This window comes from Buteo buteo, chromosome 26 (genome assembly GCF_964188355.1).
Source record: "Buteo buteo chromosome 26, bButBut1.hap1.1, whole genome shotgun sequence".
NCBI lineage: Eukaryota > Metazoa > Chordata > Aves > Accipitriformes > Accipitridae > Buteo > Buteo buteo.
The window spans coordinates 16030410-16051668 of record NC_134196.1 but is presented as its reverse complement, the minus strand read 5'-3'; the positions used below and the strand labels follow the sequence as shown (position 1 = coordinate 16051668).

Below are 21259 nucleotides of genomic sequence, written 5' to 3'. Positions count from 1 at the left end.
AGGGTCCAATGCAAAACACACTATTGCAGCCACCTCTCACTCTAGAAAGGCTGAAGACAACAGACACACCACTTTCAGCACTCAGTGCACAAGTGGAAAGTACTTAGAAACTGCAGTGGTGAGCCTAGTGTGTAAGGCACAGAACGGTATGACAGCAGTCCCAGCTCCTGCTGCTGGATCTGGGCCTTTATTTGCCATACCTCAGTCGCAACAGGGTATTTTACAGAATAACCTATGGTGGGGAAATCGCAGCAGGCATAGTTGTGTCAGTCCATTCAGAATCAGCACGTTAGGGATTAGTGCCCCTATTTTCTGTAGGAAGTAGCAGAAGCTGAAACATTAAAACAATTTTTTTTTTCCAGAAATGGCTCAAAATTTCAGGTGTCAGACATAACATAGGTTTATCACCAGGAGAGCTTTGAGTATTTGCCATTCCTTTAGAAAGGTAGATTGCTGAAATGCAAAAATCAGAGCCGACACATTTCTTACAGGGCACTTAAAATCCATGTGCAGTTGTACAAATCTGAGCCCAGGTAACCAATCCAAAGAACAGGCAGAAATTCTAACAGGCTGGATGAATTTTGTTTCTAAGACTTGGGGCATTAGCAGTCACACTCTCCACACAGACCATTTTGCAAGGGCCTTTACAGCCCTTCTCAGCTGACAGTGGAGCAACATAAAAGCACTCAGGGATTCTGTGTGCATTCACATCTGCTTTTCTTCATTAATCAACAGACTATTCATTACTGTCAAACAGTATCTTAAACTGCACTTAATGAATCTGGTCATTCTCCATGTGGTTTGCTTATTGTATTCTTAAGGATTTTTTTTTTTAAATGAACACCAAACCAGAAAGAGCATTCTTTGTGTCCATTAAAACGCTCTCTCTATAAGACTGTTACACTTAAAGTTGTCCCAACTCCTCACAGTCCAGTGGCAAGATCACATCCCTATCTGTGACAGTGAGACTCCATCCCTTATCGTACCGTGGCCCCACTGTTTCCCTTCTCGTGTTTTCCTGGGACTGCCCGAGCAATACGTGGTCGACCTCCTCCAACTGCCTGCCTTTTCCATGGTCTCCAGCAAAACAAGAGCCAAAACCAGAACTGGCTAGTTACTTTCCTGTGCAAGAGAAAGATTTGCTGGGAGTGGGGAAGCTTTTCCCCACTTTTCTCCTTCCTCTGTGCTTCTCTCCACTAACACCTTTCTTCTTACTTCCCCAGGTTTCTAGTTCACCAGGTCACAGGTGCAGAGAGATGAAAAAAACCACTTTTGGCACTGTTTTTCAGCCACATCCTAAAATATTCCTTAGGCTATTTTGCTAACATTTTTAATTTCCTTTGAAGGGGCATTTTCATTCATTCATATTTAACACCAACTAGATGATTAGCTAAGTCTCCCTTATACACACAGAGCTGACTGACAGTTATTTAAATACTAAATTTGTTGGGGTAGGAGGCTGCTTCTTTATGTAATACCCTTTTCTTGTACTCCAAAGATAATTCGATCTCAACAAATCCCCAATCTCCATTTTGCAAAGAAGAGAATATTAATTACATATTTTTTAAGATGATCTAATTAAGAAATTGAGATTGGGATCATGGGTCAATGGTTTCAAGAGGGAAAGCAGCAGCAAGGAAGAGAGGCAGGAATAAGACTTCTGCAGTGTCTAAAGAGCACAGGAACAACATTCAAGATGCCCTACAGCTGGGTAGCACCATTATCACTCATTCAGAGCAGTATTATTTGATTCCTCATACTTTTGTGACTCTAAAGGTCATAAGTGAACCACACACAGGGCACTGATGCACAGTACCAGCCTTGATATTCTGTTCTTCTAATATTGCATAATGTTTGCACCCTGGCTTTGTTCATGCTTTATTTAGCAGAGTAACCTTTTTTCATCTCAGATCTTATGGGAAAACTAAAATCAATGCCAGCTAGCAAGCTCTGATAATGATTTCTGAAAAGCTAAAAGTCATTGACAGTGTTTCTAATTCTCCTGAGAGCTAGAATACAAAAAATATTAAGAAGCTTAATGACACGTAAGACTTTACCCCAAAATATATTTTGGAATGGAGTAAGCTGGCATTATATATTGCAAGCAATATTTGGGGAGAGAGGGTGGTAGTTTCTTTAATAATAGAACAACTACTTAAAAATTAAATATTGCTCTTTTTCAAAGGGTCAGTGGCAGTCTCCAAGGCCCAACTTATAACTTACCATAAAACACGTCTGCTCCTAGTGTTCCCTTGATTACAGAGTATCTGTGTGTTTCAGGCAGGCTGTAGAGTGAGCAACAGTTGTTCTAATTTTACCTGCTCAGCTAGAATTAGAGGGGCAAAAACAGTACTAAAAAAATATAAAATAGTGTCTTTTTCCTTATTGCCAGTAACAGCACAGCACTGGAGCTGCTGGGCTACTAAATGAAAGAAAGCTCGAAGAGTCCACAGAAAAACATGAAATTGCTGCTTAGGAAAAAAGCCACCAATGGCATTTCACACCCTCTCACCTTTAGAATAATCAGATTTCAAAAATGTAAAATAGGAATAATTTCAGGAGGATGCCAGCAGAATGAGTGATAGTGAAATCAGAGGGACCTCTCAACCTCAGAATGGAAAATGGAGACATTATTCTCTAAACGAACGTGCCGTCTATCTCCTCCCCTATACACAAGCAATTTCATATTCTTGTCAACTGACTGGCACAGTCTTTCCATTTTTTTCTTCCTGCCTAATTCCTGCAATTCATTTATATGCCTCTAATTCAACGAAGTTCTTCAAATCAAAAGCTTAGGAGCTGCCTTTACCCAATTTCATACTTTGCAACCTTAGCCCCATCATCCTTCTCAGCTAAGAAATGCCTGCTAACCAGCAGAAGAACCATCCCTGCCTTCAAAGTACTCACACCAGTGTGGGTGGGGATGTACTCAAAATCTGCTTGGGACTCTCTCTCATGTTTGGACCACAAAAGGCTGCCTAAACCCCTTTTGTTTAAAAGACTTTCCCCAATTCTTGGGACGCTCCTTCCTCCCACTAACTCTGGTTCATGCTCAGACATCTTTCCCTTTTACTAGATCCCTTCTCTGCTCAAAATCTGTATTAAATCCCAATCTCTTAATTTATCTATACCTTTCATGTGCCCTGTTAATCTAAACCCCAATTTATGTATTGCTTAATTTACAACAGGGGCAGGATATGGTGGATGGAGCCTGTACAGAAGGTCCTGGATCTGCCCCTTTGAAGCTAGTCTGAATGCATTTTAAATAAACACCCAGGCTCTGCAATTTCTTTCCTTTGCTACCTTGAAAATGAATACTACATAGAAAACTCAGGTGGCACTTAAAGAACTACCAAAAACTCAAATCTCCACCCTTGATGGCAGCACATGGTTTCAGAACTTAGGAGTCTATAAATAAAATACACCTTTATGGTCAGTTTGGCAGCCTAGGCCTCAAACACCACCTCTCTATTGAAGCATGGCTCCTGAAAACCACCCTGAAACATTATATAGCATTAGACTGATTGTGAAATGTTTGCATAAGGCAGCACCAATGGAATTCTGCCTACATTCTGTTCCAGGAACGGAACTCACAAATAATTACTTTTTAAAACCATCTCCCAAAATAACAAAGACCCCAAAAATGGTGCAAACGTTATGCGAAGTCCTCTGCTGAGACCCCGCAATACAAACCACTATTTTCTGTATTGCACAAAGCATAGATAAAATCACAGAACCATCGAATCACAGAATGGTTTGGGTTGGAAAGGACCTTAAAGATCATCTAGTTCCAACCCTCCTGCCATGGGCAGGGACACCTTCCACCAGACCAGGTTGGTCAAAGCCCCGTCCAACCTGGCCTTGAACTCTGCCAGGAATGGGGCAGCCACAACTTCTCTGGGCAAACTGATAGATACATACATATGTACTGAAGAACTTCTCATACTTAATTTTTTCTTGCAAGTAGGACAGGAAAGAAAATACACAAAACTTCGATTTCTTCAAAACACTCAGGCTCTTGCACGATTCTGTACCTGACTAAACACAACAAATAGAACAAACAAGGACAACACAATCTGCATCCCTGCTGGCAAACTAAGACACAGCTGGTGTGTCAAATTTTACATCTGCCAGCCTCGAAAGTAAGCCTGTAAGTACACACTACTATGGATAATATTAAGTGCTGGAGTACCCATTATGTCCATTTGCCATAATAACCCTAAGTTTCCATCTAACGGGAACAGTAATAATTAGAGTGGGACTGGATTCTCTTCAAAAGCCTGCAGAGCATAAAGCCCCTTGCTGCCAGCACTTGACAGATGGGAACAAACACTGTGAACACCCAAACTTTGTGTCGAGCTGACAGCTCCCATCTGCCCAGGGCTCTACCAGGATAACAACGTCTTGGATAATCCCAAAAGCTTCAGAGCAAAGGCGTACCCTGGACCTCTTGGTAAGACAGCTGACACGCACACGAAAGACATGTCAACGCTGTGGTGGTGAGATACCTGAGCTGTCCGCGTCTCCCCGCCACGCGGTGGGAGCTGAAGCCCTGGGAACAGCAGAGCCACACGAGCGAGGTGCCGCAACGGGGACAGCCACTTCTGCTTCTCCCCAGGGTGGCTGACCCAAGGGCAGCCCCGCTCCCACGTGGCTGGGCTGCTTGACATACTCGAGGTGCACGACTAGACTTTGCTCGAGGGTCCTCTGTACGGAGCCACACCGTCTCATACATTCACTATTACTTGTTATTTGCACACGTTAGTGACCTCTGCGCACAAGCTAAGCGCAGTCTCTGCCTTGGAAAGCTGACTTTGGGCGTGCTTCTGCTAACATTGAAATCAACAGACTTGGTTTGGTTGAACAGGTAGGTGGTTTCAGGCTAGTCAAAAAAACTCCTCTGCAAAGCCTATTAGGTGAGTATAAACCAGAAGAAAAGAAAAACTAAACTCTACACAGTTGTCCATAACAGAATTCTGAATGCCTAACAGAATTTCTGATGCTACAAGTTAGTACTATCAGTACCACTTTTTACTGCAAAACCTTTGGTCTCTTTTCAATAATCTGTGCTCTAGCACAGCTGTCTTATAAATAATTAGTGCATTGGCACAGCCATAGTATAAAATGCTACCATGCAGAAGGTCGAGGCTGAGATCTGACCTTGATATTTATGCACCAAGGAGCAGAGTGAGAGTTTTGCAGCTCTTGGGGGTTGCACAGGATATTTTGCCATTCAATGCCAACCACTCATGAAATGAAACTTTGGTAGAATGAGTCAGGTAACAAGTTTATTAACTGCCCTCTCTTTCCGCTTTGGTACTGCCTGAGCAGTAGTTCAGCAAAAACATTTCAAAGAAATACAGCAAGTAATTGAGGTAAATTGCCCTCAAATCTAACACAGAAGCCATGGTTCTGGACATAAGCTCTTTGATGCCACATTGCAAAAATAATCCAGGATTGCTTACCTGTTGCCTACGTATTTCCAGCTTTTCCCTTCCCAGTGCTTGTTCCAAGCAATACAGAAACAGTACTACTGGGAGTAAAAGAAAGTTTCTATATCCCCTGTTCTCTGCAGTGTACATTTCCAGCAAAAACGATTCCCCACATTTCTTCTCCCCAGATCCCAGCCAAGCAGTAACCTCTAGAAACCCAAGCACCCCATAACTGACAGAGCCCCAGCAATGAGAAGCGCGCTTTTTCCATCTGCTGCCTCAGTAGGCAGCCTGCCAGCTTGCTGCCAGGGCCACCCTTGGCAAAGTTCCTATGCGGCTCCTCCTTCGGTGCAGGACAAGCCATTTTTCCCTCCTGCCAGAGCAGCTCCTGCTGCCAGGCTCGGAGGGACTCCAGGTCCTCTCATGCCCCCGTCTGAGGACTTTTTTCTTTTTGAAGTTGTTCCAGTGCTTATAAGGTATACAGATTTGTATTTCAGTAATTCCGAATTTGTGTAAAGGAGAAATTCTGAAAAACCTTTTCCAGGTGTGTTTCTTTGTCCTTTTTTTTTTTTTTTTCCTGGACCAGTGAAAATCCATCCAAATTTACCTAAGCTGTAAAGACCTTGAAAAATTAGAGGTCACAGTGCTCAAAAGGCTATTCAATTCAACACTGCTGAGCTGACCAGAACAGAAAGACTGGGCTTATGCAAATTGTAAAAACCCAAATGAGGAGCTGATTAAAATCAGCAGAACATCAATATAAATCATTATAAAAATACATGCACATAAAAAAACCTCAGAAGTGTCTGTTTACAAACAGAATGACATTAAAAGGAAAATATTACGGTCACCATGTGGGCACAAAGCGCTTCAAACTTAATGAACCCCAGAATGAAAATTGCCTGGATGAACTTATTTTTACCTCCCTTCTTTAATTAAATAATCACATATTCCTCCTTCTTCAAGAGCCTCATGCGGAAAGTAGACAGTGAGTATTTAATGAGTAGCAACACTTTTACCTTTTTTTTTTTCCATGTTCATGCCTTAATTACTAAACAGTGTTCTCAACCTTCTCCGAGCATACGTGGTGGAGGGAGAGCTATTGTATGGTGCAGCCTCTGAACATTCATTACAACACATATTTATTAATGATTTTATCTTATAACCACCCTTTAGAGCAAAAGCATGGCATTTTCCCCACTGTATAGATAAACAAATGAGCATCAAAGAAATGAAGGTCAAAAGCATTCATTACTCCGGAGAGGACTATTTGAGACACGTACGCTGGGATTCACTGCACCAAAACGCAGGCATCTGTAGAGCAGACCTGACGTAGCTACACCTGAGCTGGCGGCCTAAACTCCCTCTACAACCATCAGAGAAAACTGGCATTTAAGAAATGTGTTTCACCTGCCCTAGTTTAGGCATCTACAACAAGATGAGATGATCTACTCTTCAGAACATTTCTCTCACTTGACTGCTTTTCAGATCACTTAGTACTATGCAGCAGGTGACTGATGAAGGAGAAACGTATGCAATCATTCTGATTAAAATCTATACCATAACACATATACTCCAAGTCATCTGAGAAGGCTGCATGGACATCTAATTCTTGCATTTCCCACCCCCGAAGAGTTGAACTGAAAGGAACTTTGCATAGACAAGAAAAATCTTTCCCCAATATACACAATCTTTTGGAAAAGTCATCACAAAATGCTGCTTTTCCTGAGCACACTGAGCTGTATCCTTTCAAAGACTTCCCAATGTGGCTAAGTCTGGGTGGATTTTCACTGCGATAAGCAGAAGAGACTTTTCCAAAAAGGGCTTTCTCTCCCTCAACCAGTACCTACTGAATTGCACGTCCATGTTCCAGTGCTTCAAAAAGACAAATTTTCACAAAGAAAAGTTCTCCAACTTCATCATCATCATAGGGAAAACAACTTTCTCTAAACTCATTCCTGGAAATGGCAGAACAATTTTGCCCAAACATGCTTTAAAAAAAAAAAAAAAAAAAAAAGGCAGACTTGGGCAGTTACCTGGGGGAAGGTGGAAGAGGGCCATAAGGAAAACCTTAGTGTAAACTGTTGAAGTTTTCACTGTTCATAAAATCATGGGTTTAACTGTGAGGCAGCTTATAACACTCTCAAAAAAGCCATTCCTCCTACAAGGGGGATCACAAAGAAGCACAGAAAGGACACATCCTTCCTTCTTTGCTCTTCCTTTGCAGCTGTTTCCTAGTTTAAACATAGCAGCTGATTCTTCCACATTCTGTACCCAACTGAGGAATGGCAGAATGCACTGAGACAGACCAGGAGCACCAACACCTTGCCATGTTTTATAACGTCAAATGCTAACATTTGAAATCTGATCTGTTATGTGAAAGCCAAACAGTAAATAAAATTAAATGTATGGTGGCTGTTCATCTACGAGTTTCTCTAGCATGCTTGAGGATGGAGACATTCGCTGTGGTCTAGATCCAGACTGGGATGACCTATAAAACTTATCACAAACCTGGTAATTTCATGCACGTACACCCTGTTTCTCATCCAAATGCTGAAGTACCAGAAGAGAAATATTTTAGCAAAGGGGTGAAAAGAAAATGGGCCTGGCATGTTCTCTTTTCATTACTAGACAGGAGAGGACTGAGTGGTAACTGGGTGCAATTAAAGAGTGCAAACAGCACTATTTTTAAATAATCTGCATCAGAGTTATGTCCTTGTAATACACGTCTTTTCTACACTTCAGACTTGAGTTCGCTGTAGAATGCCTAAAGGAGATGCTCTTATGCTGGCAACGAAATAAAACATTGAGTTAGTGGTGCAAATGGTGCTTAAACTAGGAGACTTTTATGCTGGCAGAAGACATTTTTGTTGGTATAAACTGGGTGTCCATTTGGTGAGAACTGAGGAAGGGGGCAAAGAAGCACAGCTCTGCTGTTTATTTCCCTATGAGCAAAGCTCTTAAAATGTAGGACAAGAGCTAGATTTTTCTCCTTTGGGTCCCATTTTAAATCCCAGCTGAAATCAATGAGAGTCTTCCTACTGAGTCAAACGCTTGGACCAGGCCTTGGCTAACTTTATGAAAGGCACCTGAGAGCTGACCTAAGGACAGATAGTTCTTGTTCTCATCCTGAACACTTCAGGTGAGAGCACACCGTGGCTAGGCATTACATGCACCTTCACGTGCACGCAAAAACTACTAAATTCTGTGGAGAGAATCACCTAGCAGATCATACTTAACAATCAAGAGAAAACTATACATTTAGCTAAAAATGCAATTCCAGGGTATTTAATACCTGAATAAAGCATTTATTTTAAAATTAGAAAGTTAAATGTGAATAACAGCTAGTTATAAGTTTGCCTGAGCCAAAAATGGCAGGAAGAATTGCAGGGAGAATTTACTTTAGATTTTCTTCGCAGCTATGGGCGATTTTGTGCCAAAATCATATTAATGACAGAGGGCAAACCACAGGCTCAGTGTGTCTCCAGTCCAGGTGGGTTTTTTTCTTGTCTTTTTTAAATTTTTAATTTAAGCTTCTTGAAGCCTTTAGATTTCAATTAAGAACTCAGGCGTGATGACCTGAATCAACAATATCTTTTGTATATACAATAAAGGATAAAGAACAGCCCAACTAGGAGGTTTTAAAGAAAGTGTTGAGGGACTTCCTAAGTAACATAAAACAAATCCCAAAGCTCTGCCTCAAGGTGTACACATTAGCATCTTTTCATGTATGTAACCTTTGGATTATCTGCCAGAAAAAAAGTGAAAGCAACCCTGTAACTCAGAGGCAATATGGGTTACAGATGCTTGTGTGTAATACAATAGGAACCCTTACCCTGGAAAGCCCTTTCTTTCTCATTAGCATCCCCATCTCTGCTCCTCCATTGTCTCTCTTCTCCCCAGAGCCTCACTGCCTCTGATGCCCTACAGCCAATTTTGTCTATTGGCAAAGCCCTACTCTGCTTCCAATTTCATGCAGGTAACCTGAGGGTCTGGGTCACCACATGACTTGACTCACTTCCAAGAAAGAGTGCTTTTATACCAGTGTGGGTTCTGCATGTAAAAATGCAATTTTATCAGCCAGGGAAGAAATGTCTGGAGGCACAGAAGAGGAAGGAAAAAACATCAGCTTGCCACAGCTTTACCTGTAACCTTGGGAAACCATCATATCCTTCATTACTCATCTCTTCAGGAGGGCTCAGCACTCTTTTTTTGGCTGCAGTGAGCCATGACTTTTCTGCTCATGTCAGAATTGCAATTAAAGATGAAACCAGCGAATGGTCTAGATAAGTACTCTTCGTAAAATCACTACCACCCTCTTCTCCTCCAAGAAGAAAACCTGTAGTAAGGTGCTTGCCTTTAGTTCATTTCGAATGCACGTTCAATTATTACAGAAACATCATTTTGTTAGGGTCCTCCAGCACCTACATTGAAATAGCGACACAACCAATCAATAATAGCTGTCAGACTATACTGGCCAATTTCCTTACCAATGAAAATCATGAGACTCACAGAAGGTCAAACACCAGTAACGTGAGTCACCAGTGAATTGATTAAAAAAAGAAAAATCCAATGATTTTTTGGCTGAACAGAGGCTAACACACAGAGCAATTTTTATCAGTACTGTTTTCCCAAACCAGTCTGGTAAATATTGAGTTCGTAGGCTATGAAATGATCTCTTTAAATGAACAAAGCATGGCAACCATGCATTTAGGAAAAAGATGCAAAGACAGGTTATTATGGGTATTTAAAATTGCTGTAGGGCAATGTGGTTTGAACCCAGAGAACATAACATTTCACTCATTGTACAGCTATGCAACACCATCAGAAGTGTAATTCTGTGTTACAAGATCATGTTGTAAGATGTGGCACTGGTGCAATTAACTTTGAGTAACTATGTTGATTTCAAGATAAACTCATTCAGCTTAGATGTTGATTTTTTTTTTTTTCCCCTACCTACACTTCCAGCTCACAGGCCTAGGTACTGCCTTCTCTGAGCAGTACACATCTTCCACGTGCTGAATACTACATGGTGCAATCTCACAGGACCTGCTTCAGATCTCATTCACACCGGTTTTGCACTGGAACACCATTAATTGAGACAGCTCATATTTAGGCAGAATACCTACAAATATTCATACTTTAAAATCCATCCTTTTTCAGCACAAATGTTCTGTAACATGATGAATGAACCATGAACTTCAGTGTAAAGGGATCAAAATCTGCCCTACTGCATCCCAATTTAACCTGTTAGTTTCTGGCCACTACAGGTGTTCCAGGAACTGATCTGAGGGTTTCTCAGGCTTTCTCCCCTTGGCCTAACCTGTTGGGCATAGTCTGGGTGTGTGATATCGATGAAAAAAAGTCAAGAGGATGGAGTAGTTTGGTTCTGGATTTTTTAAACACCTCCCTCAGGGAAAGTCTTGGGAGACATTTAGTGTTTTCCTCTCCCTGGAATGGAGGCGGGAATGGAGCCTTTGCTGCTGTTATTTCCTTAGAGACGGGCCCTTTTAGAAACAGCTTCTGGGGTTACAGCCTAAGTTCTCTCTAATATAAAGAAAATAAAATCTGTCCCTTATTCCTTATTCTCTCAGATGACTGCAATGCCACTAAACCAAGTCCAAGGATGAATTTTTTTAATTGGTTTCTTTCTGATTACAGAGTTTCTCTTGCATTGAATTGCATGGCACATGCGGAAGATCCTTTAATCTCCCAAGAAGCTTAATTATCATCCTCTTTGTAAAACGTTCACACCTGCACTCTGAATTTAAGTTCTTCAGCTACCTGCTCGATTTTTTTTTCAGAGCAGCACAAATCAGGATACTTCATTATCCTTGTTAGTCTGCTGTTGACCAGCACACTAAGTAACAGATAAGCCAACTTACTGAAAGACCTCTTGACTAACTTCCAGCTGACCGGAGGTACGAGCATGTAGTAGAGATGGCAATTCTCTTTCATGCTGCATTTCACGGCACATCTGGATAGCCCTCATGCAAAGTGGAAAAATTTGATCAATCCTTTTTTCCCATCTTTTACTAAATATATATGAGGGTTATTTGCTCCTTCCCTCTGCTTGCTTGGAGCCTGGATGGTGGACATGAGAGATTATTACAGCAATCTCCTCCTTCCATCATTTGTTTTTACATACTTACTAAAAGAAGCACAATAGCCTATTTTAATAGGCAGAGGCTGCTTCCATTTGAGGATCCAAATCCTTGAATTGGCATCTAAAAAATTCAGACCACATGCTTTGTGAGGAGATAGGAGGACAGATTAGACAGGCTCTACTTTAATGAATGCCCATCATGAAATACATTAGATATTTCAGACTGATTTTTTTTAATTGTACACTATTTAGACTAACTGCATACAAATATGTGTTTCACCTTCCTGACAAGTCTTTGAAGACAAATTTGTCCATTACTTTCAGTACCCAGTAAGTAAAACAGAATATTTTCATACACGAAGTGGAATTTGGAAGATGATACACTCCGCCGCTCCCTTCCCTAGTTATTTATGACAATTAAATTCTACTTTTAGTTTTCTGTTACAGGGACATCTCATTTCACCTTTACAGTTTTTCCTCCCATACAAAGCAATGTTTATTAAGCTGCTTTTAATGAGGCCATGGTTTCAAAAGCACTAGAGAGAAATGTTAATTGGACCTGTTAGAGTAATTTGTAACTTATATGGTTCAGCTAAACTCCATTTATTTCTCTTTAGGGATGATCAAGAAGTCTGTAAAGAGAGAAATATCTGTAAGATTTATGAAATCCCTGTAAAACATAACAACTCCTCCCTTCTGTAATCATCTACTAGCAACATGGCTATCAAACTGTGACAACAAATCACAACCAGGCAGAGAAAAGAAAGTAAAAAATTCTATAGGGCAAATATACTTGGGAGTGATAGACTTTTCTCATTAAGACATCTTAATTGCTTACAACTTGGCCACTGTTCAATCATTTGCTGTGATTTTTTCTTATGATGGTTGCCTCTCTCAGGCTGTATTTTTTTTTCTTCCCTTAGTTATTTCAGCTGAAACAGGTAAGCTGTGTCTGAGAACATCATTAGGGAAAACCATACTGTTTTGCTGCACCCCCTCCCCTGAAAACTCTGTAAGCTTTATATTATATTTATATATTTATATTGAAAATTCATGTTCTCTGTGTGTCTCCATTACCTGACAGATCTGGCACAGAGAATCAAGAGAAGAGCCAGGAGGAGGGGAGAGTAGGACTTTTTGGGCAAGAAGGGGAGGAACTGAGGTGAGAGGGTGATTGATCTGAAAAGAAGCTGCAGTACAAGAAACTTGGGAATGGTTTGCTAAGAGACAGGGACAGGAGAAAGGGCTAAAGGGCAGGCATGAAAACTGCAAAAGGCCTTTATGGAAGGAAATCAGCAGTGAGAGAAATGTGTTGGAAAATTACCTAAGCCTTACTCCGCAAAAGACAGCAGAAAAAACCGGGCTGTAAGGAGAAGGATTAGCATGTTGGGGTTTTAGGACCTTCTAGAAAAGAAGACTCAAACTAGGTCAGTAAGGAAAGGGAAAACCAAGCAGCTGCTGGGAAAAAAAAGACAGTAATGCAGCTAGGACCACGGTAAGAACAAAGAACAGAGGAAAAAAGCATCACGCTTGCATGGAACAGACAGGAAGGAACAAGGGATCCTGAACCTTTGCAGTTCTCTGCTGTCAGCGAACATCTTTGAAACCCACTGGTCCCATGTGTCTCTCAAGTCTTTTCTGGTCCCCATGAAGCATGTACATGCTGTGCTGGACAGCTGGTCTGATAACCCGGCTAACAGGGAGCAGGCTGGTGGGCTTAATGGTTCTCACTCTTTTGAGGAGCTATTTGGGTACAGACATAATGTCAGATAAAAAGATTTCCCACAAAGAAACCTAGGCATTGGTACATAAAAACATGTCAACACTGTTAAGGATGTAAGCTCAGACATATATTGGGAAACAACAAATTGACAGTTGCTTCTGCAACACAGTGATACCACTCATGAGATAGAGAAATACTGTTTTCTTACAAAGCCCCATTACACACCTCTTTCACTACTCAACAGTCCTCATGATGAAATGAGTGTCCTGTCCATAAGACAAAGCACTCTAAGTTTTGAGGGAGCTAGCAGTGAATGAGTTGGCTGGGAGGTGTATAAGGCCTAAAGAGGGAACTGCAAGAAAGAGTAGAAGGTCACGTAACATGGAGGAGACACCCACGTACTGCTTTGAAGTACCAGATTCTCTTTCTGTCACAATTTCTGTAAAGGCTAAAAAGGACATTTAAACTGTATTGGTCACTAACTGCAAGCATTTTCTTGTTTCACTATCAGCAGTCAGCAGCAATATCACACAAAGTATTGATGAATCAAGAACTGGGTTTTGAATTTGCCAGCCCAAATGCTGGATTTGTTTTTAAAACTGTAATGCCTGTTCACCTTAGGTTTCCATGCTATCCATTTATCTCAGGAGGTGTTAAAAAGGTATTTATCTTCCTTTTAAACCAGGTAAATAGCGTAGATTAAAGCAGGTAACCAAGCAGGAACTGATGCCTGCCTGATTGATATCAATCCTCTCATAGGCTCCTGATGGGACTCAGTGAAGCCAGACCATCATATTTAGTAGCAGCATGGGAGATGAAGGGTTAAAAGGAATAACCTCCACTTATTGTAAAAAACCAGTCCTGAAAGCCAGAAAACCTGATGGCAGAAAATAATCACAAGCCTCAGACTTCTCTGAAGGAAAAAGCATCTTTTAGTGCCAAGGATAAGTCATATAAAACACGTATATTTTGCTAGATGAAATCCTAACAAGCTAGCACCACAGAGAGAGAACTTACCCATTGCATACATCCACACCCGACTGTCAGTTCATACGAATGTCCCTGATGCAAGCATCCAGCACTGACAGCAGAAAGCACAAACAGTGTGTTTGATAAACAAGGAACTTGTACAGTAAGATGAGAGACTAACGTGCCATACTATGTAGATTCAAATATCTGCTTAGTTTGCGCCGTGTGAACGTGAATTGTGCATTGGCCTCCATGAGAGACAAAAAATCCCATGTTTTACCTAGTGACACATCTGCGAGTGGGTATTTCTGAAACTCTTAGAGAGATATGTCTGTGTCATCTTCTGCCTTAAGAAAGAGCCAATACATTTGGAATGACCTTGGGACACTGAGGTTTTCTCCTTGAGATCTGCATATTGCCTGAAGCACTCAAACTGTGGCAGGATTAGGGCCTCAGGAAAAAACCACCAGGAAATTAATAACTTTGCATTCAGACAAGGATCTGGGCAGTGACTTCGATAAGCCTGTGGTCACATACCGAAGACAGAAAAAAAAATTCAAAATGAATAGCTACATAAAAAGGTTATTATCTCTCCTCTGGGTCTTGTGACTGTATTGCATGGACACCTAGCTGGACAGAGACTGAGCAGACAATCTCAATCCTGACATTTCCCAACTGGCACGCTTGACTTTTTGACTTCAAACATTGTCTTCTAGCATAATTTGTGTATGTGTTTGTGTAGCAGTATTTAGAGTAATACTTCAACTAACATAGCTATCGTGACCTTTGCTTTGCACATGAATTTTCATTCAATCTGTCTCTGAAGCAACATAAGAAAGGAAGCATTCTTTGAAGGTTTAAGTAACTAATTCATATTTAGAATTTCAAGGGATCCAGGTCTGTTGCTCTGTGACAGCCAGGAGACCTGCAGTTGCAGTCAAATGCTAGAGTACACTACCTATCTGTTCTGTCAAAGACTTGTACGAGACAAAGTAAATGTTAATTTTAAGTTTATAAAGAAACAGAAGGAAAAAGACAGCGTGGAATCATACAGGCTTCCTGACTTTCCTTCAACTTTCAAGGTCTTGCAACATTTATAAGGTTTATGAGGATCTTGAGTCTGTCCTTGGAGTCTCTGGAGCTCCTGTTCCTTGGTCTTGTAAAACTCTATAGCTCTTAAAGGTCTCCACAGCTCAGGATACGCTTGAGTGATACTGCTTTATGAAACTTAAGGGGCAGCCCTTAAGTTTTTTTTTTTTTCTCCAGTATTTCTTGTCTTGCACAAATTACTGAAAGTCTACACTGGATCACAGATTACCCCACCTGATGTTGAAACTACGCAAGCTTTCTCTCCCTAGTGCTCTTGTCAGGCAGAAATACTGAAGGGTGAGGTGGATTTCTTCAAATGTACTCTCACAGAATTGTTATGGCCTTTTGTTTTTCTGGGTTTTTTTAAATTGTTTTTTTAATGGATGAACTTAAAAAAGGCAAAAGGCTCAGACAGTGTTGGTTAAACTGCTGTCAGACTTACTAGCGATGAATTTGATTGCATGAATAATTCCCTTTCTAGGAAGTTCTATCAGTGGTAAGTGTTGAGTTCAGAAAATTGAGGGTGTTGCTCTAGCTGAAGGTGACTGGTTCTATGTCAGGGTGACGCTGGTAGCTTGGGACTAAAAAACAAGCTGACCATATCTGTTTTGCAGAGAACAATTACAGGGTACCACATTCCAGCAAATTTATTCTGGCTCAAATAAGTGCCAGAACTGTTAAAGAAGCCAGAGAAACATATGGAATTTGAATGTGCAATATGTTCCTTCATTTCTGAAGACCACAGAGTGGTTTGAGCTAAGAAACACCCGGTGAAGAGAGAGAAAGAGATTGTGTCTCTCAGGTGTAAACAGATAACAAAAGCTTACTTTTGTGCCAAAGTCCTGGCAATAGCTAACAGTTTTGCTTAACTACAGTATCCTTGATTCAAAGATTACCCCAGCAAGAACATCCAAGATTTAAAAACCAGACTGCTCAAAAGCTCAGCAGCAGCAATTTATGAACTAGAGTTACATTAAAATGTTATGGGCCAGAATTTAAACTCAAGGTAGTCTTTACCTTTGAACTTTTCCAAATGCTCCCTTTCAGAGTAAATATGAAAGATGACCCAAGCAGATGCAACCCCAATCACAGAGACAACAGAGCCCAGTAGCATCATGACAGATTTTGGAAAACCTGAAGGGAAACTAAATCTGCTCTACTTCCAAATAAATGTAGTGATAAACTTTTATTTCTTGTTTCGACAGGGGCAGTGTGAATCTCTGTCTGCAGCTTGTTATTAGCATTGCATTCTAATTCTCATTCTCACTCTGAGGACGCCTGACCTATAGCCTTCAAGCTGTGAGTAGCTTGTTAGGACACTCCACCCAGAGCACTGCCAAATAATGAGAACTTTGGTCTTCCCAACCTAAGTTTATAGCTTGGAATTAATATTTGCTGTGTAGTTGCCAAAGGAAAAGATTCAGGCTCCAAAATCATTTTGGCAGTGGCAGCAAATCACTGCTAGCCACCACTCTGCCTCTACTCCTTCCCCTCCAGAACATGAGGGGCACAGGTGTAGTCTTATGGCACAGAGAGCTGCAATATTCAGACCTCTCCCACCACCGGCTGAAAAAAAGGTGATCCACATGACCATAAAGGTTGGACACTTCAGGTGTAAGGATTACAAAGAAAAGTGATAAAGCCCACAAAGTTTATGTTACTTCCACACAGTTGTGTGTAGGGCAAGTCACCATACCCATCTCCTCTGCAAACTCTGTAGTGCAGCATTACTAAAGCCTCACAAAATTAAAAAATGCAGGTAGTTTCCTCTAAAACCAACGAGGAGTACAAGCAACCACATTGCTTCACGATCGGAGGAGGTGTTTTGGAAAACAGATATTTGGAAGACTGCTACCTCCGCAAATTCAAATGTAACTTTTATCAGGTTATAAAATATTTTCTCAGAAATTATGTTTTCCTATTTTCTTCAGGGATTATCTTGGTATTTCCAAACTCCTACTATTTTAAAGTCTCTTTGAAACTATACAGCAGTACACTCCACACACCAACCTGGAAACAATTTCAGCAGGGGGGCATGGGGGGGCGGGGGGGAGGCAAACCAAAACCAAAAACCCAAGAAGCTAACAACATCTCTTGCAAGAAGCTGAATTGACAAATTTATTTCCTAGGACCCAGCTGAGCAGGATACTTCAGGATGTATTTAAGCAAGCACAAGTGTAACCCTAGCGTTCAATGGGACTAGTCACATCTCCTGCATTATATACACACTTAATTACCCTGCACAGAACCCCTTGATGCTTTTTTTACTCCAGTTTGTCTAGGTTCCAGAAACAATAAAATGTTCAAGCTTCCCAGGTGACCTCTTGAAGACTTCAGGCAAAGGAACTAAACTTTGAGAAATATAGCACCTTTGAAACAGCTTATGCTTACAGGAGTATAAAAAGTCAGTTACACACTACAGGACTGTAGCTGAAAAATAGTTCAGGATTATTTTCTTCACCTAGTGTAACCTTTTCAAATCAAGATCCAATTTCATGCTATCAGAATACAATTTATGGCTCTTTCCAGTTGTGGCCACATGGAATGCTACTTTACAGGATATAACCATCTGTTAACAGAATAGAAGATATTAAAGCAAGTAATGGTACAATTACATCTCTATAAGTAAGATATTCTACTGAAAGTTTATACCAGGAGGACCCTATAGAATGCACCAGACTTTTATACAACTTTTGGATTGTTGTCCCCGCTCAGCAGGCTAACCTACTGAACTAGTTTCAAGCATCAGTTACTGATAAGCCACCTTCCCAATGCTCTTCCTCTTGTTTTAGCCTATTTTCATATTCACATCAACCCTGAGGTGGCATTACAAATAGCTTGTCTTGTGGGTAACAAAAGAATCAGGGAACAGAGCAACATTTCTGTAACTCTTAAATTTCTGTTCATGGCTCATACCCTTCCTTTCATGTTACTCCCAACTGTGACTTCACTGCTCTTGAGCAGAAGTAAGTGAAGATTCAAATCAGCACTGTTTTCCTGGGCCAAGAATCAATGGGTTAGGATGGGTGGTTTTCAGCCTTTGTGCCATAATCATAACATAACTGCAAAAAGCAAAGCAAGCTTCCCACCACTTTTCATACCACTGCTGGAAAACTATGCAGGGTGTGCAAACTGGAAAAAATCAAAACCTACTGGGGGCTAGATAAAATCTAACAAAATCATAAGGCATTAAAAGAGAGCCTTATTGGATCCCTCCTCATTTCTTCTTGCAGACACTGCAGGACCACCATCCCATACAATTCCCAGTGTTCGATATTCCTTTTTCCTTCCTTCTTTCTGACTACACAAGCTTCAGGTTCTTCTACCTCCTTAAGTTTCCATAGGATAACACATTCATTTCCACAAAGGCAGGAACAATAAACCCAGATTTGTTATAAGAACAAAAGGGAGATAGCTGAGTTTATTCAGAGAAAGAATGACATGAAGAGACTGACTGGTAGGTACTGCCTGTACAGTTACAAGCCTGTAATTTCCAGCTAAGATCTGTATCCTCCTGCACTGTGCTCTATCCAGATAACACTGAAAAGAAGGTTCCTGCCTTGAACAACTTGCAATTTAGAGCACAACAGAACTTCTCATCATGTGGTCTTGTCCTCACACAAACCTGCAAAGATTTCTAAAAGATCCTCAGTGAAATTGAGGCTGATTTCCTCCCTGCAATGTACAGGAGAATGGGGATGGGAGTTTTCTCTGAAATAAAAGCCTTGCTGGGAACTTTGTCTGTCTAAAGCCAGGGATTCTTTTTTCTATGAGATCTCGCTCTTAGAGAAAGTGGAGTATAAAGAATCTGGTTTTAACTGTGATGATAAATAGGGTTTGGTCATCCATCATCTTCCAAAGAGAACAGGAAATAAATTAAAACACCTAAATTCTAGTTCTCTTCAGGTTACAAGGTCACCTGCCTTTCCATTTTCTACACGGAAGGTTCCTGCCCAGATGCCGAGCTGACTCCACCTTTCTGGATGTGAATCTTGCACAACTGTCCAGCAGGGCTGCCAGACACCATGCAAACCTGTCACTCCATTCTTGATAGTTAAGTAAACAAAGATATATATATTTTTTATAATAATAATAATAATGATAATAATAATAATAATAAACCCAACCGTGACTTTGAGAAAAACAGAGAGGCCTGCTCCAGAATAAACAAATATCTGACATTATTCTTCTAAGTATTAATCTTTTCTAAGGCTTTGAAGGTTGACGGTGCTATTTCACAAAGTCCTATGAGGCTGCTTTACTGCTATGCTAGAAATCTGACTGTGGAACTGAGGAGGAAATGAATAGAAAGATCCCCAAACAGAGAAGAAATATTTCAGTCCGATTGGTGAATATTTCTATTTCTTGCTGCCATGAATTTTCTGTATCTTGCAAAAATGGAGGGGATATGACACCTTCCAAAACAAATGGAAATAACTCAATCCCAAATCTGTTGTGAAAAGTCATCTGCTCTCCTTGACTTTCCAGAAAACCTCCCGTATCTTCAGTGAGTTCAGTAAAAGTTTGTATAAAGCCTAAGCTCATTTTTCAAGCCATGATTTGCCACCTCTGCATTTCTTAACAAACTTTCTCTTCCCCATTCTTTCCTCTGTGGCAGTTTTGTGACTTTTTAATAATGTCTTGGCCACCTAGCAACACTGGCAAAAGGCAAAAGAATTCCTGCAAGACCAAGTAAACCCCTCTTTCATGTGACATAGAAATGCTTACTCTTCATTAACCTTTATTATAAACTAGTCAATGGAAAAGTTACTTTGCTAGAATCCACACTGTGGTTTCACTCTACAAACCATGAAATGTCAGAATGCTAAATTACAGTAAAATACTGCTCACCTCCTTATGAACCCAAGATTAATGACACGGTGCAGAAGGGAATAGCAGTGCCACTAGGAGCGTAACAGGTCACGTTCACTTCTAAAATAGCTCATCAAGAACAGGCAGCAAAACATCACAGACGGTTCCCAGAACTAAAGCCCCACTTCTCAACCTACCCATCACTGAGACATCGTATTCCACCAGCAGAGTCGCCTCCTGTCCGCATTGTTTGAGAATACTCATGGCTTCAGCATGTGTCGTTCCGAGCAGTCGGATCCCATCAACACTCAGCAGCCTGTCTCCGGGTTTGATTGTGCCCTCTCTGAAGGGAGATTAAAGGAATGGTCTTTATTAATATAAGATAAATTGATTTGGAGATAACACCATTTTTATGCAAAGCCATTCTCTCACACCCGCTCTGACATCCATCCCTCTTGCCTTAACACTTAACATTTACTTTGATGGTGAGAACGTTCAGAGGGCGCAGTGGAAAGGAAATTGCTTTAATTGGAAAGTCAGCGACTGGAAAACGGCTTAACACATAGCGAAATAATCAAGTCATGTTAAATTGCAACTAAGTATAGCTTCTCCTTCAACATACACTTTCTTTCTGCCTTGTCCACACAACTCCTCTTTCATACATACATGAACACCTCCTCCCCTGATATTTTCTTAAAAATAAATACGAGGTGCAAACACATGGGTGCAGAAACAGATTGCAAAATATGAATGTCCATTTACTGATTTTCTTCAAGAATATACCTTATTTGGATAATTCCATTTTTCTTTTCTTCCTGCCTAAAAATAATTTGGCTATAAATGTACACTGTCTCCCAGGCTTATCTCATAATGTATTCTTAATCATAATAGAAAATGAAGTACTAACATTGTCAGCTCAAGAATTGGAGAGAAAAACAAGGAAGCAAGGGGGATGAGGGTAGGAAGAAAGGGAGGGACAAAAGACAAATGCTCTCTTGAAACATTTGCTTCTCAATTAACGTTTCCAAGGTCAAAAAATGTCGACATAGGCTACAGAAAATCAGTCTGCTTGAAGGAAATTACCCTTTAAGGTTCTTTAATTGTTTAAGGACATAAATGCCATTTTTG

General features: G+C 40.7%; 1 protein-coding gene across 1 annotated transcript in view; it reads right to left on the bottom strand.

Annotated features, from left to right (window-relative positions):
• Positions 1 to 21259, bottom strand: part of GRIP1 (glutamate receptor interacting protein 1) — a 228559-nt gene that overhangs the window by 56324 nt on the left and 150976 nt on the right. The window contains exon 7 of the mRNA XM_075057889.1: positions 20329 to 20474. Within this exon, the coding sequence (XP_074913990.1) occupies positions 20329 to 20474 (146 nt within the window). The remainder of the gene's footprint in view (positions 1 to 20328; positions 20475 to 21259) is intronic.